This window comes from Notothenia rossii, assembly GCF_949606895.1.
Source record: "Notothenia rossii genome assembly, chromosome: 5".
NCBI lineage: Eukaryota > Metazoa > Chordata > Actinopteri > Perciformes > Nototheniidae > Notothenia > Notothenia rossii.
Genome location: NC_136903.1, coordinates 8065434 through 8089668, shown reverse-complemented (window position 1 = coordinate 8089668; position 24235 = coordinate 8065434). Strand labels below are relative to the sequence as shown.

Genomic DNA, 24235 nt, shown 5'->3' with positions numbered 1-24235 from the left:
CATGTAAACATAAAAAACAAACTCTTGCGTCCAGATGAGATTAAAAAAATGAAAAAGATTAACCGTCTGTGTGTGCCTTCTTAATCGTTTGTTTTGGTCCCTCACTTCCGCTTCGCTTCTCGCTAAGCTGAACAGCCAATCAGAGTGATTTCTTTGTCCCGACTTTCTCTGACCTCCCGCGGCCGATTCAACATGTTGGATTCAACATGTTGAATCCGCCGCGGGAGGTGTGAAAATGTGCCGTAAAGCAACGACGGTGCGGGACACACCAACCTGAGTAGGGCGCCGCAAAAAGCTCGACTGCCTCTGACGGCCTCTGACTCCCAAAATCGGGTAGGTGTGTCCGGGCCCTAAAGGCCTTAAAGGCCCGGACACACCAGGTAGTCACCAGAGAACTCGCCGACTGTTGCGTCGGCGTGTTCTCCTGCGTCTTGGCCATGTGTCGCACTGGAACACACCGCAAAGACTTCAGCCGAGCACGTACGAACTGCGCATGCGTGAGTGGCAATAACTCTCCTTACCAGCAGGCGGCGGTAGTGTGTATTCGTCATTCAAAAGAGGAAACAACCGGAAGACAGAGAAGAAGATCAGACTGCGTGATCTAAACAAACAACAAATAGCGTGTGCGTTCCATTTTCACTCTCGTCCATCGAAAACATGTTTCGTGCGGTGCTGGAGCTATCAGCCATTGGAGTGTTGCTTGTGGAAGACATTCTCAAGCAACCGTTTCGCTTCTCATGCACTGATTCGCTAGCTGAACAGCCAATCAGAGTGATTTCTTTGTCCGACTGCCTGTGGCCGACGCACGGCCATGAAAGGCCAAATAAGGCGTGTCACGGCCGATGGTGCGGGACACACCAAATTGAGTTTGGGCGACAGGGCACGCTTCATCGTCCGACTAACGAAAACGGCAGATTTCGGCCTGGTGTGTCAGGGCCTTTCTGGTACGTTCACACAGCGGCTTTGGAAAAAGCTTGCCGGTGGGCGTGTCTGAAGCTCGACCAACAACCAATCACATGCAGCGGTTTTATTGGCTAGAGCTTGACGCTTCCACCAAAAGCTTCAGAAGATTCAAAAATTGAACATTGCTCAACTTTTGAATCCTGAGATGCCTGGAAATCTCCGCTTTGCTTCCCACAATGCAGTTCGGCGAAAAGTGAGGCAAAGTGACGTCACCCCATTCAAAGTGAATGGGCAGAAGCGTTGGGAGATTTTTTAACGCTGCTGTGTGGACGGGCCGTTAGAGTTTTACTCGCTACAGGGTGTACTTTGAGGGTTTGTGACTCTGCAGACCGTTTACATGCAGAAAAACCTTCATAACACACAAGGGGACGGGTAACAAGTAGAAAAGCATGACATGGGACCTTTACACTAAAACCACCACTTGAATATTTGTATTTAACATCACCAGAGTGACACCTGAACAGAATCATTCTCCACTTTGGTTGCCCCATTACTTCCTGTGCTGGTGTAAAAATCCAGTCTAACTATCATCTAATGATTTAAAAAAGCTCCAAAGTAGTCGTGATATAAAACATATTCATCTACAAAAAAGCTGAGATGTTGTGCTTGTATTTGTAGGAATGTATGATTCTGTCTGTCTCTCTGTCTGTCTCTCTGTCTGTCTCTCTACCACCTGTCTCTCTGTCTGTCTCTCTGTCTGTCTCTCTGTCTGTCTCTCTGTCTGTCTCTCTACCTCCTGTCTCTCTACAACCTGTCTCTCTGCCTCCTGTCTCTCTGCCTCCTGTCTCTCTGACTCCTGTCTCTCTACAACCTGTCTCTCTGCCTCCTGTCTCTCTACAACCTGTCTCTCTGCCTCCTGTCTCTTTGCCTCCTGTCTCTCTACAACCTGTCTCTCTGCCTCCTGTCTATCTACAACCTGTCTCTCTGCCTCCTGTCTCTCTGTCTCCTGTCTCTCTACAACCTGTCTCTCTGCCTCCTGTCTCTCTGCCTCCTGTCTCTCTACCTCCTGTCTCTCTACAACCTGTCTCTCTGCCTCCTGTCTCTCTGCCTCCTGTCTCTTTGCCTCCTGTCTCTCTGTCTGTCTCTCTGTCTGTCTCTCTGTCTGTCTCTCTGCCTCCTGTCTCTCTGCCTCCTGTCTCTCTGCCTCCTGTCTCTCTGCCCCCTGTCTCTCTGCCCCCTGTCTCTCTGCCTCCTGTCTGTCTCTTTAGGTTAAATGATGAAAAGCTTTTCAACATGGAGGTTATTTTTAGACTGCAGAGCCAGACAGACAGAAACCCCCTGTTTAAATATTTGTTAATTCATTTATCATTATCTTTACCACAGTTTGATTTATTCATGCATCTGCATTTATACACTTGCTTTGAAACCATAATTGATATGCATATGTGAGATTACATTTGAGTTATTTCTGCATTGTTCGACTCCATGTTGAGGAAGGGTCTTTAGACATTGATATGCCAGCTTGGAAATGGTGGTGGTGGTTTGAGAAAGATGTGGAGGGTGTAGACAATCTCAGAACACGATGTCCCCCCACTCCTCACCCATACCTACCCAGAGACCCCCCCTTTACCTCAAGTGCCCCAACACACACACACACTCACACACACACACACACACACACACACACACACACACACACACACACACACACACACACACACACACACACACACACACACACACACACACACACACACACACACACACACACACACACACACACACACACACACTGAGAAGCCCCACCCCTCTCCCCTTGCCAGCTGAATTAATTTGATACTATTTTTGAAAGTCAGTGTTTCTAAGGGAAACCTAATGACGCAATGACGTCAATGCAGGTCAATAGCACACTTCTGGTGAAGAGGACAAGGGAGAAGAGACAGACAGGGATGGAGAGAGAGGTGGTCGCAGGTCTCTTCTCTGCCCTGTGTTGTGACATGAATGATTTTCTCCTCATGGTTATTTATTCTTCTTTCTTTTCGTAATTTAATTCAAATTACCTTCTCTTCTGTAAGCTGCTTTTGTCTTGCCACTAATAGCGCGGACTCTCAGTCGCGCTTCTCCTGTCCCATTCATGCTTTGCTTTCCGTCTCTGTCTGGAACACACACACGCACACACGCAGAGTCTATGCAGTGAGGTGAATCGTGTTTTTTTGGCGGGCTCTTTCTATCAGCTGGCTCACATTTGTTACTCTCTTCTCCAAACTCTCCCTCTCTCCTAACTCTCCCTCTCTCCTAACTCTCCCTCCCCTCCCCCCTCCACTCCAAAACCCTTCACCCCTACCAACATCACCACCACCACCCTGCACACCTCTCTTATAAGCTCCTTGAATCCTGAATGGCAGCTCCAAATATTTGAGTCTGCGACAGAGCATGGAGACGACGCACATCGGACGGATCTGCTTCCTCCATCCTGACGCAGGAGCAGAGACCGTTTTCTGCTTTAAACCCTTTAGATGTGTTTTAGACTGAATAAAACTCCGAGTTTAAACAGCTGAAGCAACGAGGTAAGTGCTTTCTCTTGCAGATTGAACCAGAACGAGGTGTGAGGGAAGTTTCCAGGGAAAACATGCTCAGATATTTGGGGTGATTACCGGTTGGTCTGAGGACGAGCGTAGCACAGCACTCTCACGAGCAGGGATAACGCCATCCAAAGTGAGGTTTCCCTCCGTTTTTAACATATTGTTGGCACAGTTATCTAAACTATGCAAGGATACAGGGGGTGCTTGCTTGTGTGCGTTTTTATGAACACTTGTTGTTAAGTCGTGGATTCATGCGTAAAAGAACATTCAACTAAAGCTCCTAATTGACTGTTTCATTTTTGCGGCACATAAGACATTCAAGGCGACTCTATTGAGGTTCCTCGCAGGACATCTCATCTCCGGGTCACACCAGGAGAGTAGCACAGTATTGTAAACGGGATGTTTATTTGTTGGTTTTCGGTGTGAATGCATGTTGACAACGGAAGGGATTTTGCAGACACATTGAAGACAGCGGGCTGCGGTATTGCGTGGGAGTATTCACGTGTTGGGGATCCTCTGCTTTAGGCTGCCTAGTAACAACTCAAAGAGAGACAGAGAAGGGGAAACTTTTGGAAAATATTCCTAATATCTGTTACATTTTACAATTTGGCAACACTGGTTTATTTTAGGTCGTGCAAATAAACCACTTGTAAGTATTTAGATAAAGAGAGGGAGAGAAAGAGACAATCGGTACTTTTTTATTTGTAGTAGACGAAGCTCAACTTATAGGTAAGTTTATTTTAGTTTTACACTTGTCAGACAACTTTTGTCAGTGTGCACATGTTGCAGCAAACTCGGAAAAACATGATGTATTTTTATTTTACAATGCAGCATTTGCTAATCCTGCATGTTCTCTAACGCTGAACATGAATTAAAGAAGTTACATTTAGACTGACTGAGCGAGTTGTGAACATGTCACTGCTGCATTGTGTAGTAGAAGAGAGGCTGGACACGACTGAGCTTTTCAACACCGTGGACAGCACCGTTAGCTTTTCAGTGCAGATTGTAGGAGCAAACACATATCCCCACTGGAGTTCAAGTTGATTTTGTGGCAATGAAAGGTGCTTTTGTGCTCCAAGAGACATGCATCTAAATCAATTTTACCTTTGACAAAGTTGCAAAATAGGTGTTTCCCAGTTGCACTCTGATATATCCTGAAAAAGAATGTCTGAACAATATAAACCACCCTATAGTGTAGGAAGTCTTACTCTTTATGGGGTGTAGATGTCTATGTTAAGCTTTCTTTTACTGTGTCAGGTGATGTTTCATTGTTGATTTAAAGAGGAGAAAGTTGTATTAAAATAGATGTGACACTGAAAGCTGAGTCGTGTTCCGTCCCTTATCGCTGTGAGATGAACAAAGGCTTCACAAAGACAGAAAAGTCTGCAGCGGATTGCAACTTGCAAGACTCAGTAGAACATCGTTTTTAAGGGTGTAGTGTGCTGGTGTTGAATAAGGTGGATCTCTGGTGGAGTTTGTCGACACACCGCGGTGATCTTGGCTCACTGCACCGAGGGACCTCGGCTGCAACTACCATTGATACCGCTCCCTCTTTGATTAAATGATTGTGAACCACAGGGAATTGTATGTGTGTGTATGTCGTTTGTGTAGGATACTGGGGCTGCTGTGTATTGGGTAGATGGGAGACTCTACTATTGACTCGTGCTTGGGCTGAATATTATGAATAAAAAATGAGCCAGACATCAGATGCCAGAAATATCCAAATAACAACAATATATATTTTTTGTTTTTATTCATGTGATAATACAGGGTTTCTTCGTGTAGAGGAGAGGGCTAAACCCGCGGTGTGTGTCTGTCCCTATACATGCACTCGCCAGCAGTCACGGACATACAGTTGGCCTACAGGCAGGGATAAAAATAGCACAAACCGATGCGACGGGCGCAGCCCTTTTCCCTTCTCAGAGCCGACTTTTAGGTAGCTGCCACTCATTGGAGACTCTAGATATCCACCCCATCCCATCCCGTTAAGTCTCACGAGTGCAGATGGACGGCGTGGGGTGTGTGGAGAGGGTCTTACAGTAAATGTGTTACATTAGTGAGAGACGGAGTATAGTGTGGAGGGAGGTTTGTTTGTGCGCCGGTGCATGGATAAGTGTGCTTCTCCCCGTGGGTCTATTCCGTGGGTGCGCGGGGTCTGGTGCGTGGGCACGGACACTGAATAAAGGAGATGGAGGCTCGCTGTTTTCCTTCGGTTTCAGTGATTTGCCCGCCAAATGCACTGGGATAAAAATGATCCAAGACCAAAACAGCACCAACGCTTGGTGGGGGATATTTAGAGACAAGGGAGGGAGAGAGAGAGAGAGGGAGGAGGGGAGGGGGGGCTGGATGGAAACCCAGATGCTCCAGCAATAGAGGAGGGTTTTCATGAGATAACCTTCTCCTAAACTGCTGTTTCCACGTATCCAAACCACATTATCCACCTGTAATATTTTTCTATTTTGTCTCTCTTTTTTTCCACGGCAGAGCAGCAGCGTCTTTAATCAGACTATACGGGCTGTAAAGTGAGAGAATCTAAACGTGACGTCAATGCCTAGTGACTGACGCAGCCCTTCAACGAAGAAAAAAAAAACTGGCTTTTTTATTTATTATTTTTTTCTTCTTCTCGTCAGCAAAGCTTAATTACTAAATGTTACAGTGCTTCGTCGAAAATAAATAATAAATTCCACAGGCAGCGTCGCGTAATCTGCGTACATCAGAATATGGAGCTATTTGTGCGTTCATGAGTTTGAGCTGCTGAAGTGACACTGGGACGAGAAGCTGCTGAAGAGGGCGACAAGACATCAGATATTGTATTGCATGATATTGGCAGCGACGACGACTTGCAGATTGTATTTGTGGGGGGTGAAAGTGTGTTTTAGGGATGCGAGTGAGCTGCTGGTGCTGGTGGAGGCACATTGGGTTCCAGAAAGAAAAAAAATCACTGCAATGATGCAACGTAGGGGAATTGGGGCTCTTGTGCAGAGTTGGAGATGCAAACAATATTTTCCATTACATGCACTTCACGTTCCTAAGCGATACCTTTTGTGAGTGTGTTTTTTTTGTTTTTTTCACTCCTTCGTATGTGAGACCTAAAAATAGCATCATAGTTTTGATCGTGCGCCAGAAATAGACAGACGGGTATCACTTGTATAAAAAGGGAGGCGATCCTGAGCAAACTTGGACGTGCCACTGTAAGCCTACATAAAAACAAATGGAGGACTTAATCTGTTGCATTTCTTCCAGACTCCTGTTGATGCTTTTCACTAAAATGCCTCTCTGTGTTTCTCTTTCTCACAGATTAGATTAAGGACGAGCCTGCACCACGGTGAGTGAGACACATGTTTCATTCTGTGTACTTTTGTGTATTTAGTGCATGCTCCGGAGTGCCTGTGCTGTTTCCTTTCTCACAATGTCTCTCCTCTTCTTCTATCCCATGCACGCAAACACACTTGATGGATTTAATTGGCATGCTTTACGAGCCACTGTTAGAGCAGAAGCATAGAGCAACCCTTTCCTGCAGAGTAGGAATCACCCTTTTTGGTAAATAAGCAAGTGCAAAAACCCCCTTTGTCTGTTGGCGCTGTTGAGTCTCTATCACATATTTATGTTTTCCCTCCCATCTTAACCGCGCGAGAGCGAGGGGAACCCTTCTCTGATGAGCGCTTGAGGACGCCTTTCCTTTCAGTATGCTTGTTTTTTAAGAGGAGTCACACTGACAGGGAAACATCGGTGGAGGAGAAAGAGAGGAGGTGAAGGATCTGTTGCTGCAGCGGAGATACCGCATGGGGAAACCCGGGAGCTGTCGAGCAGCAATGGAGATGAAACCACACCAAGTGGCGGTAGTGGGCTGTTGCTGGTGGTGTTTGTCTATGTGTGTGTTTTCTATGCATGTGTGTGTGTTGTGCCTGGCAGCCGGTAGCTTTATTTACTGGAGGAGAAATCCTGAAGCAACCTGCCTCTTTTACACTGCCTGCGTTAACTGAGGGAAGACATTGGGCTTGAAAAGATGATATATAACATAGATTTTCCCGCCTGTGTATTTTTGAACTGCTTCAGACAGAGAGACGGACCGACCTGGATCAGCTCTTCTTTCATCAGTACTGTCATTTTCTCCCAATCCAGCCTCTTGAAGTGGAGCAACTCGCGTTCAAATGAACAGAAGATCTGTAGTGCCAAAGTTGGCATTGCGCGTACGAAGTAATTGAGAAAGTAGCCAAATAGTTGAGATATGATGTGTTTGAGTTCAGCAGGACGCTACTAACTACTATTATGTGTCTCGAGACAATAACTTTGCCTCCTAGCGACGAGGAAAGCGCGCGTAAAAGGCGAAGGGAGCTATTAGCGATGAAGTTTGAAGGAATCACCTTTTCAATAAGGTATCAGTGTTTAATTAGCGATCCGGACCAGGCTGCACGAAACCGAGTTCATCCCCAACTCAATTCTGTGCACGAATTTGGACAATTTTCCGCAAGTTACAATGCCACATAGAAAAATCCCAAATCGACCACCTGTCATGCAAAATCCCGATTCTAGTTACATTCCTCCACCTCCCCTAAAAGAAACACCAAAAAAACACCAACTCTGTAATTCTTCATCGGTCAAAACGCGCAAATACCGACTCGAGGAGCCAGATCTTGCTCAATAATTCAACAGCGAGCGTGTAATTTCGATGGAAACAACACGGATTCCCGAGTCGTGACTGCTAAAGTGAGTAATGTGCGCGTTGGCTGCGTCAGGAGAGGCAGTCACTGTGCAGTGCAGACGGTGGGGGAGAATCGTGACTGACTGGGTTGCGAATGAAAAGACCACCCAATACAAAAAATACCCACACCAGGAGAGATTAAAAAAACATTTCCCCTAACCCCCCCTCCCTTTTCCTCAATCCCAAATATCTCCTTTCTCCCCAAACGCTTGTTTTTAGTGTGAGCCCTGCTGCTTGATGCTGGCCGCCAATTTGAATGCAGGCGAGTTTCATCAGTGATAGTGGGGCGGTGTGGATGGGTGGAGAGAGAGGAAGAAGAGGAGGGAGGGAGAAGAAGAGGGGCTTATGTTTGGGATTGGATCTAAATATGGGGGGAGTGAAGAGAGGGGCCCGGATCCAGATCGTGACCCGGCCTCCCCATCGGTACAGTGGAGGGGAACGTTTTTATAATGATAAGATATTACAAACTAATGGAAGTGTTGCAGGGAATAAAACAACAGGTAAGTTACTCTATTTGATAACTGAGCAAAACCATCATATTAAACATTGTGTGAGAATGAGTGCTTTTACGGTCGTGCTTAACTCTAACTCCTGACGTGATGCTCAGCTTTATGTTGTTGTTTTGTTCAGTTGTTTATTGTTGCTGTATATGCTTTAAGATGTTGAACGGTTATCGCAGTTGTGATATAGGTAAGATTATCCTTGGTTTCAACCTTTGAATCTTTGCAAATGACTGAAGCATCGCGGTGTACTGAACTTGCAGTTCGGAAACCCCCCGCGTGTTTTTCGCAGTGGTTCCCTCCGGTGAACTCTATAGGTGACCACGAGTCGCCTCAGATGCTTCTTGCTGATGTTTTGATGCGACGTGGAGAGCTTTTCACACTTCGTCGACATGTAACTGTTATTTCTTCTAATTATATCTTTGATTGCTGTCTTTGCATTACCCATCATTTGCGAAATGGGAACGAGAGGGAGTTTTATTTTCTTATAAGGGGGAAAATGGATCATTCTTTTTTGTAAAATCTCGTTTATTATTACACATCGAGATTATTAATCTTGACATAACACATTTAATACAACATTTAGTTTCGTGGACACCCTATCAAAACCAAAACATGCATTCACCAATTATCCGCATTAAATGATCATATCCATAATACACTGGTATAGATCACAATTTGGTTAACCCTGTCGACTTCATTTTTTTTCAAAAAGGGGGGTCCCTATATAAGCGACACACCGATTGGTTGATGACGAGGTTTGGTTTCTCCAATGAGATCCCTCCCTGCTCTCTATTTATTGCCAGCAGTTTGCAGCCTTGCTCTCTCCTCACCCAGAGCTTTGGAGCAGAGAGTCAGCGCGGCACGGAGACACACCGCGGACCAGGGACTATAACACACACTCAGAGAGAAAGAAAGACAGGGTGCACACTGACAACAAAACGCATCGATGCACAGCTCCCGATCATCACACGGGATTTGCACATCCGAGCGTTTGGATAAAAAAAATTACAGGGGGAGGAAAATATGAGGGAAGGAGGCATGGGGAGAGAAGGGAGATAGAGATTCAAACTGGAGATGGAGTGGGAATCAAAGCGTAAGGACCTTGGACAGCTCTCAGTTGCAGCCTTGGCATCCGGAGACCCCCTTTTTCTCTCTTTCTCTCCATCCTTTATATCCCCCTCCGTGTGTGTGTGTTGGTGTGTGTTAGTGTGTGTGTGTGTTGGAGGGACACACTCTGCTCGGGTTGCCGATGGCTGGAGATACAATCAACCGAGCCAGGATGGGAGATACATCCACGGAAGCGAAAGCAGAGCTTCTCCCCGGGAGTCGCGGAGTCTCCGTTGGACGGCAGCAGCAGATAATGTCCTTCACGAATCTTTTTGCGGTCTGGGCTTGCTGTTCATAACTATTAATCTGGGAAGCCCTTACCCCAAAAAGCATTTGCGGAGGGCGCATTCACCGCGCCGAGACATCGACATCGGGAACACGGCTCCACTCGTGGAATTTTACAATCTTTCTTTTTTTAAGAGCTGCTTTCCCTTTTTTCTACCCGATTTTTTTTTTTACTTTACTGTTGTCCTTATTTGCTCTTGTATTTCTCGTCATTGTCATAGCAGTGGCGCTTTTGTCATGGGTGATTTTCAGCCCAATACGTTTGGCTTTTTTTTTTTCGAGTCAACAGTTTTCTTCTTTGTTAGAAATTGTGGCGAAGCTCTGCAGCCACGTCGCACCCACGTTTAATCAAACACTTGCGTGCATCCTCCCTCACAAAAAATAAGAATGTCAAAAACAACCTAAAACTTTGAGCCGTGCAAAATTAAGTCTCTTCATCCAAACCCAACCCCCTCCCCTGTCCCACACGGAACAGGTGACAATGGCCCCCAGCAGAGCAGAGTGTACACATGGGGAGACCCCTTCAATGAACAAGTTGCACGTGGGAAAAACAGTGGTAGATATTGTGTGTGTTTGGGTATCTGTGTCTTTTGGAGGGTGGGGTTCCACTTTCCTTGGACGTCATCCTACCCCCAGCCCACCCTTAAAATAATAATGTTGCAAACACACACACACACACACACACACACACACACACACACACACACACACACACACACACACACACACACACACACACACACACACCTGTAAGCAAGTGCACATGCAAGGGATTCCCCAACAAGGACATCCTAACTTAGGGAGAAGCCCAGTTTGGCAGATGGAGAGAAATAAGGAACATCTGCAATCCCCCCCCTCCTCTTTCTTTCCTTTAACACACACAAACACACACACACACACACACACACACACACACACACACACACACACACACACACACTTATAAACACACTCATAAACTGGGAGTGTCCCCATCCCAGTTTATGAATGGGTAACCACTATAAGCATCCCCTTGCCCACCCCACCACTGTTCCCGGCGATCTGCCTCCACAAATGTCCCACAGAGACCCGGACACTCGTCCTGTCAGTCTGACCCAGTAGATTAAAAATAATGACTCTTAATGCAGTCATCAGCTTTACGACTCCACCAATACACTCACATGTTCTTCAGCACATCCAAACTCCCGGCCCCCTATCTGTCTATGTGTGCATTATGAGTGGTGTGAGCACACAAAGTGATCAAACCAAGTAAGATAAAAGCCAGAAATGATCATTCTTTATGGGAGAAGACAGAGTAAAAACTATAAAACAAGGTGCAATCCAGTGTAGCCTCGAGAAGAAAAGCACGTGCAACTTTATGTCCAGTTTTGAATCTGCTGTCCCATCACCGTTAAAGTGCCCGCCCGGGTGTATAATCATGAATCATTCCTAAATATGTGCGCATTATAAGGCCGGATATCAGTCTGAAGTTGGAGGAAGTGTATACGTACTCATAAGACATGAAAAATAAGGCCCATTTGACGCAGAGAGACCTGCGAGTTACAGACCTGGAGCTTGGCAAGAAAATGTTTTGTCAGGGTAGAAAAGTGCACGTGACGTCAGAGAGCAGATAGTGACGTAAATGAAATTAAAATGATACTGTTTGGATGGGCTGGTTTCTACGTCATGGCGACGATGTTAAGTAACCAGAATAAGAAGCTATTTCTTCAAGTTTAACATGATGTCGTTAAGCGAGCAGAAAGAACACACCTCGCTCAAAATAATCCTAGCAGGGGTCTCTAAAATGTCCATATGGGACCCAACCCATGAGCAAAGCACAGATGAGATAATGTGCAGAATATGAACACCAGCTACATGCAGGTTGTCTACATGTAAGACACGTGTCGTAACAAAACTCAAAGCAAAGAAACATCTGGAAACAGATGACGTGGTTCTCTATAAAAGGATACAGCGTGACCTGTGGAGTCCCCCTTCCTCTCTGTGTGTGTGTGTTTTACATAATGACACAGGTGACAGTTTTGTGCAGAATACTGGTGTGTGTGTGTGTGTGTGTGTGTGTGTGTGTGTGTGTGTGTGTGTGTGTGTGTGTGTGTGTGTGTGTGTGTGTGTGTGTGTGTGTGTGTGTGTGTGTGTGTGACTGAAGGTAAACCATACATCTCTTGAGGGTGACGTAATTGCTGCCTTTTCCTGAATGGCTTTGTAAGAACCTGGTGAGACTTTTCTGACTTCTTTTATGTTTTTGGCTGTGTGGTGGAGTCTGATATCCATATCAAATATATGTTAAAGTCCCCCCACCTCTATCTAAACCCCCATCTACGTCACATCTCCGTCCTAAATGTGTAGGCCTGCACGCTTGGCCGTAGATGAACTTTACGGTTAAACCTCACCGTGCTTGTCTTGTGTTTCTGTGTTGCAGAAGAAATCAATGACAGTAAAAACAAAAGCAGTGATGGAGACGAGGTGCCGAGTGGACCCTGCTGAGCGCCGGGGGAAGGGAGACCCGCGTTTTGGATGTATTCACAGAGAGAGAAAGACAGAGAAACTACGAGAGACCGACCCTCCTCCTCCTCCTCCTCCCCCTCTTCCTCACCCTGAGAAAGGTAATGCACGGCCTGAGATGTGTGAGAGGATGGGTCTGACGTCAAACCCAAATCACCCTTTAAATTGCATTTTGCGTGAGGCTGCTCGGAGCTGGAGAGCAGGAGTTGTGTCTCTGCGCACACTTCTGCTGCTGAATATTCTCTCTCTTCTTTCTTCTTCTTATTTCCATTCATTGTGAAACCTTTGCATTATAATTACTAATAAGTGTTTTATGTGCAAATAGTCAAACGTGCATTATGATGGTTTGAGACGAGTGTATATTGTCAAAAACAATGTGTAAAAGTAGTAGCGTTTCAATTGTAAAAGCCTTGTATAATATATCTATAGGAGGGTCTTGGATTGTGTATTACTAATTCAATATTTGTATCAGTATTTCACGTGTATAATATTTCCTAGTCAGGGTTTCAATATTTATTCTGATATATGAGACCTCGGTGACATTTCCTGCGTTTTGTCATCCGGGATTTTGCATCATGTGTCCCTGTGGTTCAATGTAAAAAAAAAAGAAATCTTTCACGGATCATATAACATATTTAAATGTTTTTATATGTATTGATAATGTGGAGGAAACTCGTACACTTGCCAATCAATCGAATATTGGTCCACTGTGATTTAACTTGTGTTGTGTTGGATCACCGAAGTGTTTAGTGTCAGTCAGTGTTGGATGTAGAACTACGTGATGTGCATCGATATCAACGGAATATTAATGATGAATGATATTTTATGGGATATAAGCGTGCATGTAGGCTATGACTGACTGTAATATGGACTGTGGCTGCTTGTTTTTGGTGCCATGAGCTTTAAAGTCTTATCCCAAATTCTTGCTATGCCCCCCCTTCAGTGTAAGTCATAATTTCGTCGACAGCTCAGGAAACACCTCGACGTAACCTCAGATTTATTTGCCCTTAAAATAAACCATGTGAGCAGAGGGGACACACGCTGTGACCCTATAGTGCAGCAGGACAAACATGCATTTATACAAAACATTTTACACACCTCTTTCTACACAATATGTTTTGTAATGGACTAATTATAATTTCCCACATATCTAAGACTGTTATAGAAAATGTACTGGCATGTAAGAAAATGTCGATGCTTAAACATTATGTTGGCTGCGGTCAATGGGCTCGTCCTGACCTGCTATCTTTGGACACTTTGAGACATTTCATGGCAGCTATTTTGCTTATGTTACATTTGAAAGTGCATTCAAGTGCGCCTATACACCCAAGGTTATAATAAAGAAGTGGTTATAACAGTAGGTTGGACACAAAATAGATGCAATACATTTTTAGGTAGGTGTGTGTGTCTGCATGAAAATACAAATCTCAGAGAAAAATATTATTTGTGGATTTTTTGGCATATTTAACGTAGCATAGCATTACATAATATAGATTTGCAATATGAATACATACACTGCTCTAAGTATACAATTGCATTTCTGTAAGTTTTGGTAGTTTCTGTGTGTTCAGTAAATTCTGTAAGCATGGGTAAATCATTTTAGGGTTAGGATAGTCAGTTACCATTAGAAATATTTTCTCACGTACCTCTACTGCAGATATTTAGTTTTTATTTGTCCATATTTTTAGAAGTTCGTATCCAACCCAAAACAAAGGAGGTGAATGGAGTTTTTTTTTTCTTGTGCTCGCAGCATTGAAAAGTAAAAATTACAGCGTCCTCACTTATCTGGATAATTCACTTAACACACTCAACAGTTGTTTCCGACGCCATATCTTCAGTAGAAAGTTGTTCCGATCAAAACTGTTGACAGCTTGAGCTCTGTGTATCATCCAGTGTGTTCAACATGGTCCCTGGCTTTAGGAGATATGCTGCTGCTACATTTCCAAATGCAATTGTACAATTCTGTAAGCATGGGTAGTGCAGAAAAAAAAAGGGCAGAAATCTCAGAAGGATCCCAAAATCTGGAACATTTCACCTAAAATAGCTGCATGGCTTTTTACCATTTAAGAACATATTTTAGTCTTTTGGAATTTCGGTGAATTCATCCTATTCCGGACTAAAACAATTGGCAGATGTGACTCCATGCAGTAATCATTTTATGCACTAATCCTCCAAATAGGAGAAATTGATTTATTGTAAAATGTATATTTTTTGTGGAGTGTTCAGAATTTCTTTTAACACCATTTCCCTTTGTAAAATCACCTGACGTTAGTGTTCTAAATGAAGTGCTCCTAGTTTAGCATTGTATAATCCTTTGGTGAGTGTTAACACACACTGACTTCTATCACTTGCACGTCCGTACATGTGATGGTCAAAGGGTGAACCATCAAATAGTGGGAATTGTTTCGTGTGTGTTTTCTAACCCTCAATTCAAATGACTGATGTTATAGTACTGTATCATCATTTAACAGTCATCAAATCATCTCATGTGAAAAGAAATATGCTTAGTTTGTACATTTTAAACAGTAAAAACAGAGTCAAAATACAGAAACACTTTTGGAGAATACACCCATAATCTAGACATCCGTTCCCATAAGGACTCATGATGTCTGATTATTTACGTGCTCAACAGCTCCTAATTTGCTTTGTGAGAAATCCCTAAAATCAAAGCTCTGACAGGACTTTTTAATAACCTTTAAACCAAAAGAAGAAGTATCATTAAGTAAACTTTACATTACAGATTAAACAGAGGATTTCTACCACCCCACCTGTGTTTGATAAATCACGGCGTGTTTCTAAATTGTCGCTGATCATTAGGTTTTCTTGTTTAGTGCGAGTCATGCAAAGCTATATTTGGGAGATGACGTCGAGGTTTAAACTGAAACCAAGGGGCTTCTAAGACGTGAGTAAGGGACATCTGGCTTCTAATCAATTACACATGTTATTTACTGCGATATAAATTATACTTCATATTTATTAATGCAGGCATGTTTGATAATCATCACATGGAGAGCAGCTTTTTTGCTGAGAGATATCAGAGAATGTTACGTGAGTGTGAAGACCCCATGTGGGTCTGGCCGAAATTCATGTGAATGACTTTTGCCTTAACACATATGACCAAAAGACCATTTCAAGTTTAAGCAAACACCAATGATAATATTTGAACAGTTTACCTCATTTACTTGCTTAAAAATAAGTGTGATTCATGTCTTGGAAGAGAATTACCCTCTCATGAAAATGTTTATGATGTTGTTTGATTTCGTTTTTTTGCTGTTTTGTTTTATGTGTTATTCCAAAGTATTGTTACACTGAAAAAACTGAGACGTTGACTTAAATCAAATGTATTATGCCAACAGATTTCACATAACCTTATTAGTTGAAAGCAATTATGTTAAGATAAATACATATTAGGTTCAACTTATTATATCATGGCTTTCAACCAACCTAACACAGTTATGTGAAATATGTCAACATATGCATGTTCATAAACGCTGGTTTGTAGATATTCTGCAAAAAGCTTCAAATCTTTGTTTCACATCCTGCAGAAAGTGACTTCGATCTTATTCCTTGTACATTTTGATTGAATAACAGCCAAACCAGGATTTGATCATTTTACATAACTTACTCAACGCTTAGTGTCTGGTGTTCAGCTTAAGTGAAATCATTTTTGATCTGGTTTCGTGAAAGCAGTCACAGTTTTATTTGCTTTTGCTGTCAGTGTTTTGGACCTTTAGGATCATTTATACAAGGAAGAGTGAATATCTCATGAGATCAGGTCTATCCAACCTTTATATTTATGCAAGCTGAACTGCTTTAATTCATTTTACCCTCATAAAATAGTATACATCTCTACTAAGTTTTAATCTGGACCTGACCCGATATGGGGAGTATTTAGATTACTTATAGTGTGACTCCTGAAACTTGTGTAGTTAAACGCATACGTTTTAAATCATTCAAACAATACACAGTTTTACAGCTACCTTCATGACACACATTTCACCAATTCAATTAAAACATATGATGAAATTGATGTTAGTGGATAGTTTAAAAAACAGGGGTGTCAAACTCAAATACACAGTGGGCCAAAATAAAAAAATGTGTACTAGTGGAGGGCCGGACTGGTTCAATGTTTATTGCAGAACTTATTGAAATGAACTTATTTCACATATTAAACCTGGAACTAACAAAGCTTAAATGATTACCTATAAAAACAACATTAAACATTAAATAATCAGTTGCATTCATTTCTTATGGTTACATTTCTCCACAGGCCAACAACAGCTTCAACAAAACGATTTCCCTCAAAGAAAAAACAAACATGCCCTGTTGCCTCAAGAAACAAAGTCTAGAAGGAAACATGTAAACTCAGTGTGCTGCTCTGTGATGCTAGTTCAAGCAGATACTTGGCATCTCATCTCGGGTGCAAGGTCATCAATGTTTGGGGTCAGGCTCTGAGCTGAGGAGACCCTCAGGATGGAGTGAAGGTGTGCGTGCAATATACCGGCAGGTCAGATCTAATAGTAATTAGAAATTATCCTGCGGGCCGAAATTAAATCCACCAAGGGCCTGATTTGGCCCCCGGGCCTTGAGTTTGACACATGTGGCTTAAAAGAACAGATATTACATTTTTTGACTTTAGGAAGACCAGTGAACACCTAGAGAGTGGTTCTCAACTGGTGGGTCGCAGACCTGTTTCGAGTGGGTCACGGATGTGTGATTAAAAAAAATAAAAAAAATAAAAAACTTTTTTTTAATTTTAATTTTTTGCTTGTTTTTCAAACTTATATTTTGAAGCCTGTGAAAAACAAACAATGGCAGAAAATATTATTAATATGTCGGGTGGTAATAGATGTATTTATTTTCTTCTCAGAGTGTACCAGAATGCGTAGTTTATATGTTAGTATTTCTAAAAAATCTCATGGGGGAGAATCCCCCCAGACCCCCTTCTGGTGTTTTCAGCGTGTGTGCCTTTTTATGTTATAAAGTTCAGCTTTGATTCCATCATCTCATTAAACCTTTTTAAAAGCATACTTTGTTTCTGTGAAGGGATATAAGGGATATATGCACTGTATTTCACTTTCATTAATATTGTATGCTGAAAAGCGTATATATTACAGCACGATATTTTTGTTGAATAGATTTGAGTGGTTCAAAATGGTGGGCCGCGATTTATTGACAAAGTAAAAAGTGGGTCCCGAGGCCTGACCAGATGAGAACCACTGCTCTAGAGAGTGGTTTGTTCCTCAAATTAGTTTGAACCCTTATGTTGTGTTCGGGTCTCCCGTGACCTGTTTAAAGTTCAAATTATATAATAACTACACTCTAGCTTTTTTTATCGGAACACAGCTTCATGATATCCTCCACAGCAGCTATATCAACACTACAAAACTGATTTTGACCATTTTTGCCAAGTCTGAAGGTCTCTAAAAAAAAAAGTGTATCATTTGGTGTTGGGGTCCGGGGAGACCCAGCAGAATTGTTGTGGGTCACTCGAGGTCAAATTTGGCCCAATCAAGATTCATCTTTGACTTTAGACACCCCTCCCCCGCCCCCTTCATCCAGTGTAACAATCATTTGGGAACTCCACCTTCCTCAAAGAATATGTACACTAACACTTGAACCTGAACACACACACATGCACGTGTGCAATATGTGGTGTAATGTGTTTTTGGGCCATAACATTAAATTACAACAGGATTGTACGGTTATGAATGCATTATAAGTTAGTTATGATGTGGTTAAAACAATATTGGATGATAGTCATTATTTTTGAGTGTTTTGGACTGAGATAAATCATGGGTCAAAATTGACCCGCGAACACCATGAACAGCTTTCGAACACAACACAAGGGTTAAAAGAGTATTAGATTTTTATAAAACCTTTCTTTCCCATTTCTCAGCCAACTGTAACGTCCTTTCCTCTCACACTGCGGTCCTTATGGCTGAAAACATCCACCTTAGTCTGGTGTAAACTGCAGTGTGTCTGCTACTTTGTTTAACAAGACAAAGGTTTACCAGCTGGGTTTAACATGCTATCTATTGAAGAATGTTGATTATTACACTCCAACTAAACCTGGAGCTACAGGAGGGGTCTTCAGAATTGATTGTGGCATCTCTACCGTGTGGTCAACTCGTGGCCCGTGACCTGTCTTGTGAATTCTCCGGCCGTAACTCCAAATAAACCGTCAGTGTTTGCCATCAAAGCTCCAGCTCTCCTCGTGTCTCTCTGAGTCCTGACTCCAATTGCTTCAGAAGTTTCCCCCACAAGTAGTTTCAGCAATCACACAAAACTTCATTTGTTTGATGTCCAAGCTCTCCATCAGCTGTGGAGGATTCAGGTGACGTTGTTCAGTTCGATACGTCTGAAGAGGAGGTCAGGGTGTGGGAATCAGTCAACAAATCAAAACATTTATCTACTTGAAAGCAGACAATCATTTCTAAAACCGTTATGGTCTCCATGACGACAAAGGTTCCCTAATTTTGAGGAATAACTCATTTTAACCTCACTTTTTGGGCCTTAACCTTTAATCTAAAGAGAACTGGATACAGGGTACGAGGCGTCAATGGTTGGTTGATCTTCTTTGAAGCAAACTCAAGAGGAACTTCTACTAAAGTTTCACGAGGTAACTTGAAGTCTCTGATTAGGATTTGTTGGCTCAATTTGTTTTAGCTTGGCTCCATATTTTGGGCTGTGAACGCGTCACATCTGGACTGACTGCTTATTGGCTCCCTCTGCAAGATGTTGGACTGAATATCTACCATTCAGCATTTTTTTGTCTTTTGAATTGAAGAGGGTGCTGATGCCGGCACCAGAACGGTCTCAAAATTCATTCAGTTTAACTAAATTTAGTTTGTAACTTAATATATTTGTAGGGAGAGGAATAGCATTATTTTCTGTCTTACAGTAAATCTCGGTGCAAGCTAAATCAAGTGAAAACTGTTTAAAGGGGATACTTTGAAAGAAGTTGATACTTTATTTGCTTTGTAGTCGAGTTCATCTGAAATATGTTCTACTAATGTTAAAGTGTGTGTTGTCGTATCATGTTGACGATAACTTGACACGCTGGTCAATAGAAATGAAAAGGGGGAAAGAGGTAGCGATCTCAAAATGTCAGGGGGTGCCTCAGGAATGCCAAGTTTGTTTCTATGAGCATGGTCAACTGGAGACCACATCCATAAATCTAGTCAAGATGACCCTACAGCCTGTGCCGAATGGAGTCAATGAGGTACTTTTCCCACTACATTGACTACAGGTCTTTGAAGATCTGGAAAGATTCACCAAAAACCAAACTAGTTTTTTAGTGACCAAATAAACAGCAATGTTCAGATCAATTACTTATTTATGTTTTAAATAAAGGTGAATGTATTATTGTATTAATATCACTCTATAACCATAATACGTTCCATCGTCTATCTGTTCATTTTGGCTGTCTTTTCAAACTCAAATCTACAGTGGACATAATAAAAATAGTCTAAATTGTAAGATGTTCTTTTAACCCAAAAGAGGTGGGAAATAAAAAGTAAAGTAGATTGGAAAACCCTTTTTGTCCTCGGTTCCCAGGAGGATATACACCACGTTTTACTGATGAACCAAACTATAGATCCTACACTTCCACTGGACGTAGATTCTGAAAGTAGAATACACACTTCTAAGTAGAAATGTAATCAAAAAGCCTTAAAATGACCAAACTATCCTACAAGTAGGGTGTCCGTCATATATATTTTTTCACAGCAGGAAAGTTGACGATGGCGTGACATGAGGCGCGTTCACACCAAGTACTTTTCCCACAAAGTTTCCTGAGAACTCTTTAGTTCTCATGAACTAAGTACAGATCGTGTTCACACCGGAAATTAGTTCCTGGGGGTGGATTAGGCAAATGAAGCCGCTGACGTCACTTCTTCTTCTTCTGCTTTGGGTTTACTGGCAGGCCGCAAACAACTTCACGGCGTATACTGCCGCCCAAAATCCCCGGCCGGAAGTCCCCGGAGTTGGGGACTGGCTTCAGTAGAAGCTGCTGGGACTCCCAGCAGCTTCTACTGAAGCCTTCCGAGTAAACGGCCAGAACGCCGACACCTCCTCATCTCCACCGCTCCCATGTTTTATTTTGTGTTGTCATAAGTTAGTCTCTGCGTTTCTGCGCTGGGCTAATGCTAATGCTAATAATGCAATGAGAGGATAATAAAATGGCGGCTTCACAAAAGTTTTTGGGAGTTTGACGGGGCGTGGTTTGCATTCCGCCCAGCCAATCAGACACAGGAACCTTTTTCTCCCACGAAAGTCCCTGCTCTCTAGCAGGGACTGAAAAGGGGGTAAAAAAGGTTCTCTAGAACTAATTTAGTTCCTGGGACTGTTTGGTGTGAACGCAACTAAATCGTAGTTCTCAGGAACCTTTGTTGGAAAAGTACTTGGTGTGAACGCGCCTATGGACACTGTTCATTAGAAATTATAAGGAACATTTGTAGCCATGTCATAATTTGAGAGGGTTTTTCTGAACGCTGTGGACCAACATGTTTTTTTGTGGGTCTGGGTTGGTTGGAGCGTGAGCCAATAGAAGTGTGAGTGTTACACAGTGATGTCATTATGTTAAAGGAGTCCAATGGAGGCGTTTCAGGCAGAGGGGAGTGTGTGGGAGAGAAACGTTAGGACTTAAGCTTTTGCAGACCATTTACATGCACAAAAACCGATATAACACAACAGGAAAGGGAAACCCCGTGAAAGCAGAATATGACGAGACGTGGATGCTGACAGAAATAGATTGATCCGTCCAAAAGAACAGGAATAACCGAGTAATAAATTAGTTTTTCATCCAATTGGTATTTCCCCATTAAATCAGAGTGCTTCGGAAACGGGAGGAGAAGGAGCTTTGGAGTGAGGGCTTTAGTCACATAGCTTAACATATTTTTCGTGAGTTTGACATTAACCAAACCTCGGGCGAGTGGAGATTTTAGTCAGAGAGGAAAACAACATCACCTAGCATCGACCCACAAACTGTTTAAGTTACTAAACCATTAACAGCTCAAATTGTCACTCAAGACGTGATTTGTTAAATTAAACTTCTCTCCCTTTTTCTTGACAAAACAGAATTTGTGTTTTAGCCCTTTGTTCCTTTTCATGTAATGTTTAAATACGTAATATTAATATAATCATTTAATAATATAGTTTGAACGTGTGTACCGTCTTGTGGTATTAACAGTTGCAATAAATATGACTCATCCTTTTGTGTGAGTCATATCATTCGTATTTTCTATTAATTTTGGAAGTATATTCAGGAAGACTAAGGCGATGTTCTGGAGATTAAAAATATAGTTTATGTATTACTTTTGACTGGGTTACCTCTGTATGTTGGGAAATAATATGTCATAAATCATGTTAAGATGTATAGAGTATGTTGTGGGGAAACATAGAAAGGACTTATTTTCTGTAAAGAATTCAAATTGTAAGATTCTGTAGACTTTTGACTGGATTTAAAGTCTATCTCCTTTTTGGCTTTTTGGTGTGTGTGTGTGTGTGTGTGTGTGTGTGTGTGTGTGTGTGTGTGTGTGTGTGTGTGTGTGTGTGTGTGTGTGTGTGTGTGTGTGTGTGTGTGTGTGTGTGTGTGTGTGTGTGTGTGTGTGTGTGTGTGTTTGTATCGTCACTACCACTCCTGGTCGTGACTCACAGCGCACAATGCTTTTCGCTCCTCTCTCTCTCTCTCTCGGCCTTAATTTATTTTTAGCTGAGCAACGTTTTATACGACCAAACTGTAGGCCTGCACACAAGATGACACACACACACACACACACACACACACACACACGATGCAAAACATACTGCCGCTTATCCACACACTTTCTTTTACATTGTTTCTAAGACGTGGAAGTGTGTGTTTGTTTGTGTATCTGCGCTCCATTGCAGTTCATTCCATTCTTTGCATTGTCTTTGACTTTGACTGAGCCTAATAATCTTCAACAGGGGGTCCGTGGCCCCTAGGGGATCCTCGAGTAAGTGTAAGGGGGGAAGCCAAATGATTATTGTATACCAATATAGTTTTAACAGTGGTGCTGGAATGAGTCCTAAACCAAGAAGTGAGATAGCATTTAACACTTTGTGGTTCCCTCGTCTTGAAAGTCGATGTTTTTTTTAAATGCTTTGTTGGTTCGATGCAAGAAATAAGGTCTGTGGCTAATATAAAAAGACTATCTTCTTGTTAAAAGACATCAAATGTCAGTGTAAGTCTTTAAAAGTGGCGGATCAGACTACTAAAGGACATCACGCTGAAAATTAGCAACATTTAGCTTAGCGGTGGTGACGTGAAGTCATGTGACCGTGAAGTAGTTTGTGTATAGCCTAATGTTAGCTTTTCATTTCTGTCACATTGGTGTGTAAGAAAATATCGATACAATAGTGATAGTTAAAATATGTGGTGGGCCAAGAGTAGCATGTTTGTCTTATTGTCTTTTTTATTTTAAGTGGAGCCGTGAAAAATGAGAATTGCCTCAGGACTGCCAAGTTTGTTTCTATGAGCATGGTCAACTGGAGACACATCCATAAATCTAGTCAAGATGACCCTACAGCCCGTGCCGACTGGAGTCAATGAGGTACTTTCCCCACTACATTGAGTACAGGTCTTTGAAGATCTGGAAAGATTCACCAAAAACCAAACTAATTTTTTAGAGACCAAATAAACAGCAATGATCAGATCAATTACTTATTCATGTTTTAAATAAAGGTGAATGTATTATTGTATTAATATCACTCTATAACCATAGTACGTTACATATCTGTTCATTTTGGCTGTCTTTTCAAACTCAAATCTACAGTGGACATAATAAAAATAGTCTAAATTGTAAGATGTTCTTTTAACCCTAAAGAGGTGGGAGATAAAAAGTAAAGTAGATTGGAAAACACTTTTTTCCCTCGGTTCCCAGGAGGATATACACAACGTTTCACTGATGAATCAAACTATAGATCCTACACTTCCACTGGACGTAGATTCTGAAAGTAGAATACACGCTTCTAAGTAGAAATGTATTCAAAAAGCTTTAAAATGACCAAACTATCCTACAAGTCGGGTGTCCGTCATACATATCATCACAATACTTTGACTTTGTCGCTTGCCTCATCTCCTGTCTCTAAGTTTCCGTCTCTCTTGTGATGTTGTCTCTTCTCCGCTCTCATATGTCTCCCCCCCTCTCACCCTGTCTTTATCCTCCTCTCTCTTTCCCTCTCAGAGGTGAGGACCGACGTCAGGGAAGTCCTGACTGACTGACTGAAACCCAGCTGATGAATTCTCCTCTTCTTCGTCTACACCGTCTCCTCCCCTTCTTCTCCTTTTCTGCAACCTGTGCATGACTCCCCCCTCAACCTCCCCCACCATGGAGTCAGGTACATCCACTCTGCAGAAGAGGCTTGAGTCTCAACCTTTTATAAAGCATTTTTGTTTATCAGAATCAAACTAGTTGTAGAACCTGCAGTGTGACAAAGATGTTAAAAGCAGTTTGTGGTAATCTCAAAACACAAACCAGAAAGACAACTTTAAAAAAAACAGAATAAATACACTTGTCCTTTTCTGAACCCATGTTCAATCCTAGTTCTACTTTGTGTCGTTTATGAGAAAGTGTGATGGTATTTCTTTATTTATTGCAAAGGCTGTGACTCAGTAAAGGCAAGAAATA

The 24235-nt window shown here is 42.4% G+C and overlaps 1 protein-coding gene across 5 annotated transcripts in view; it reads left to right on the top strand.

Annotated features, from left to right (window-relative positions):
- The first annotated feature begins 3070 nt into the window (after window positions 1–3070).
- Window positions 3071–24235, top strand: part of LOC307038666 (uncharacterized protein) — a 35151-nt gene continuing 13986 nt past the window's right edge. Inside the window, exons 1-5 of one of the 5 annotated variants that reach the window (XR_013808052.1) lie at window positions 3071–3470; window positions 6783–6810; window positions 12499–12682; window positions 23031–23158; window positions 23792–23945. Coding sequence is in view for 1 of the 5 variants with exons in the window: in XM_079680258.1 (XP_079536384.1) it covers window positions 8637–8687; window positions 12499–12682 (235 nt within the window). In the remaining 4 variants the exon portion in view is untranslated. Of the gene's footprint in view, window positions 3471–5838; window positions 6677–6782; window positions 6811–6906; window positions 7026–7615; window positions 8688–12498; window positions 12683–23030; window positions 23159–23791; window positions 23946–24235 lie in introns of those variants that run through there. The other 4 variants (XR_013808051.1, XR_013808053.1, XR_013808054.1 and 1 more) reach the window with 4 other exon arrangements.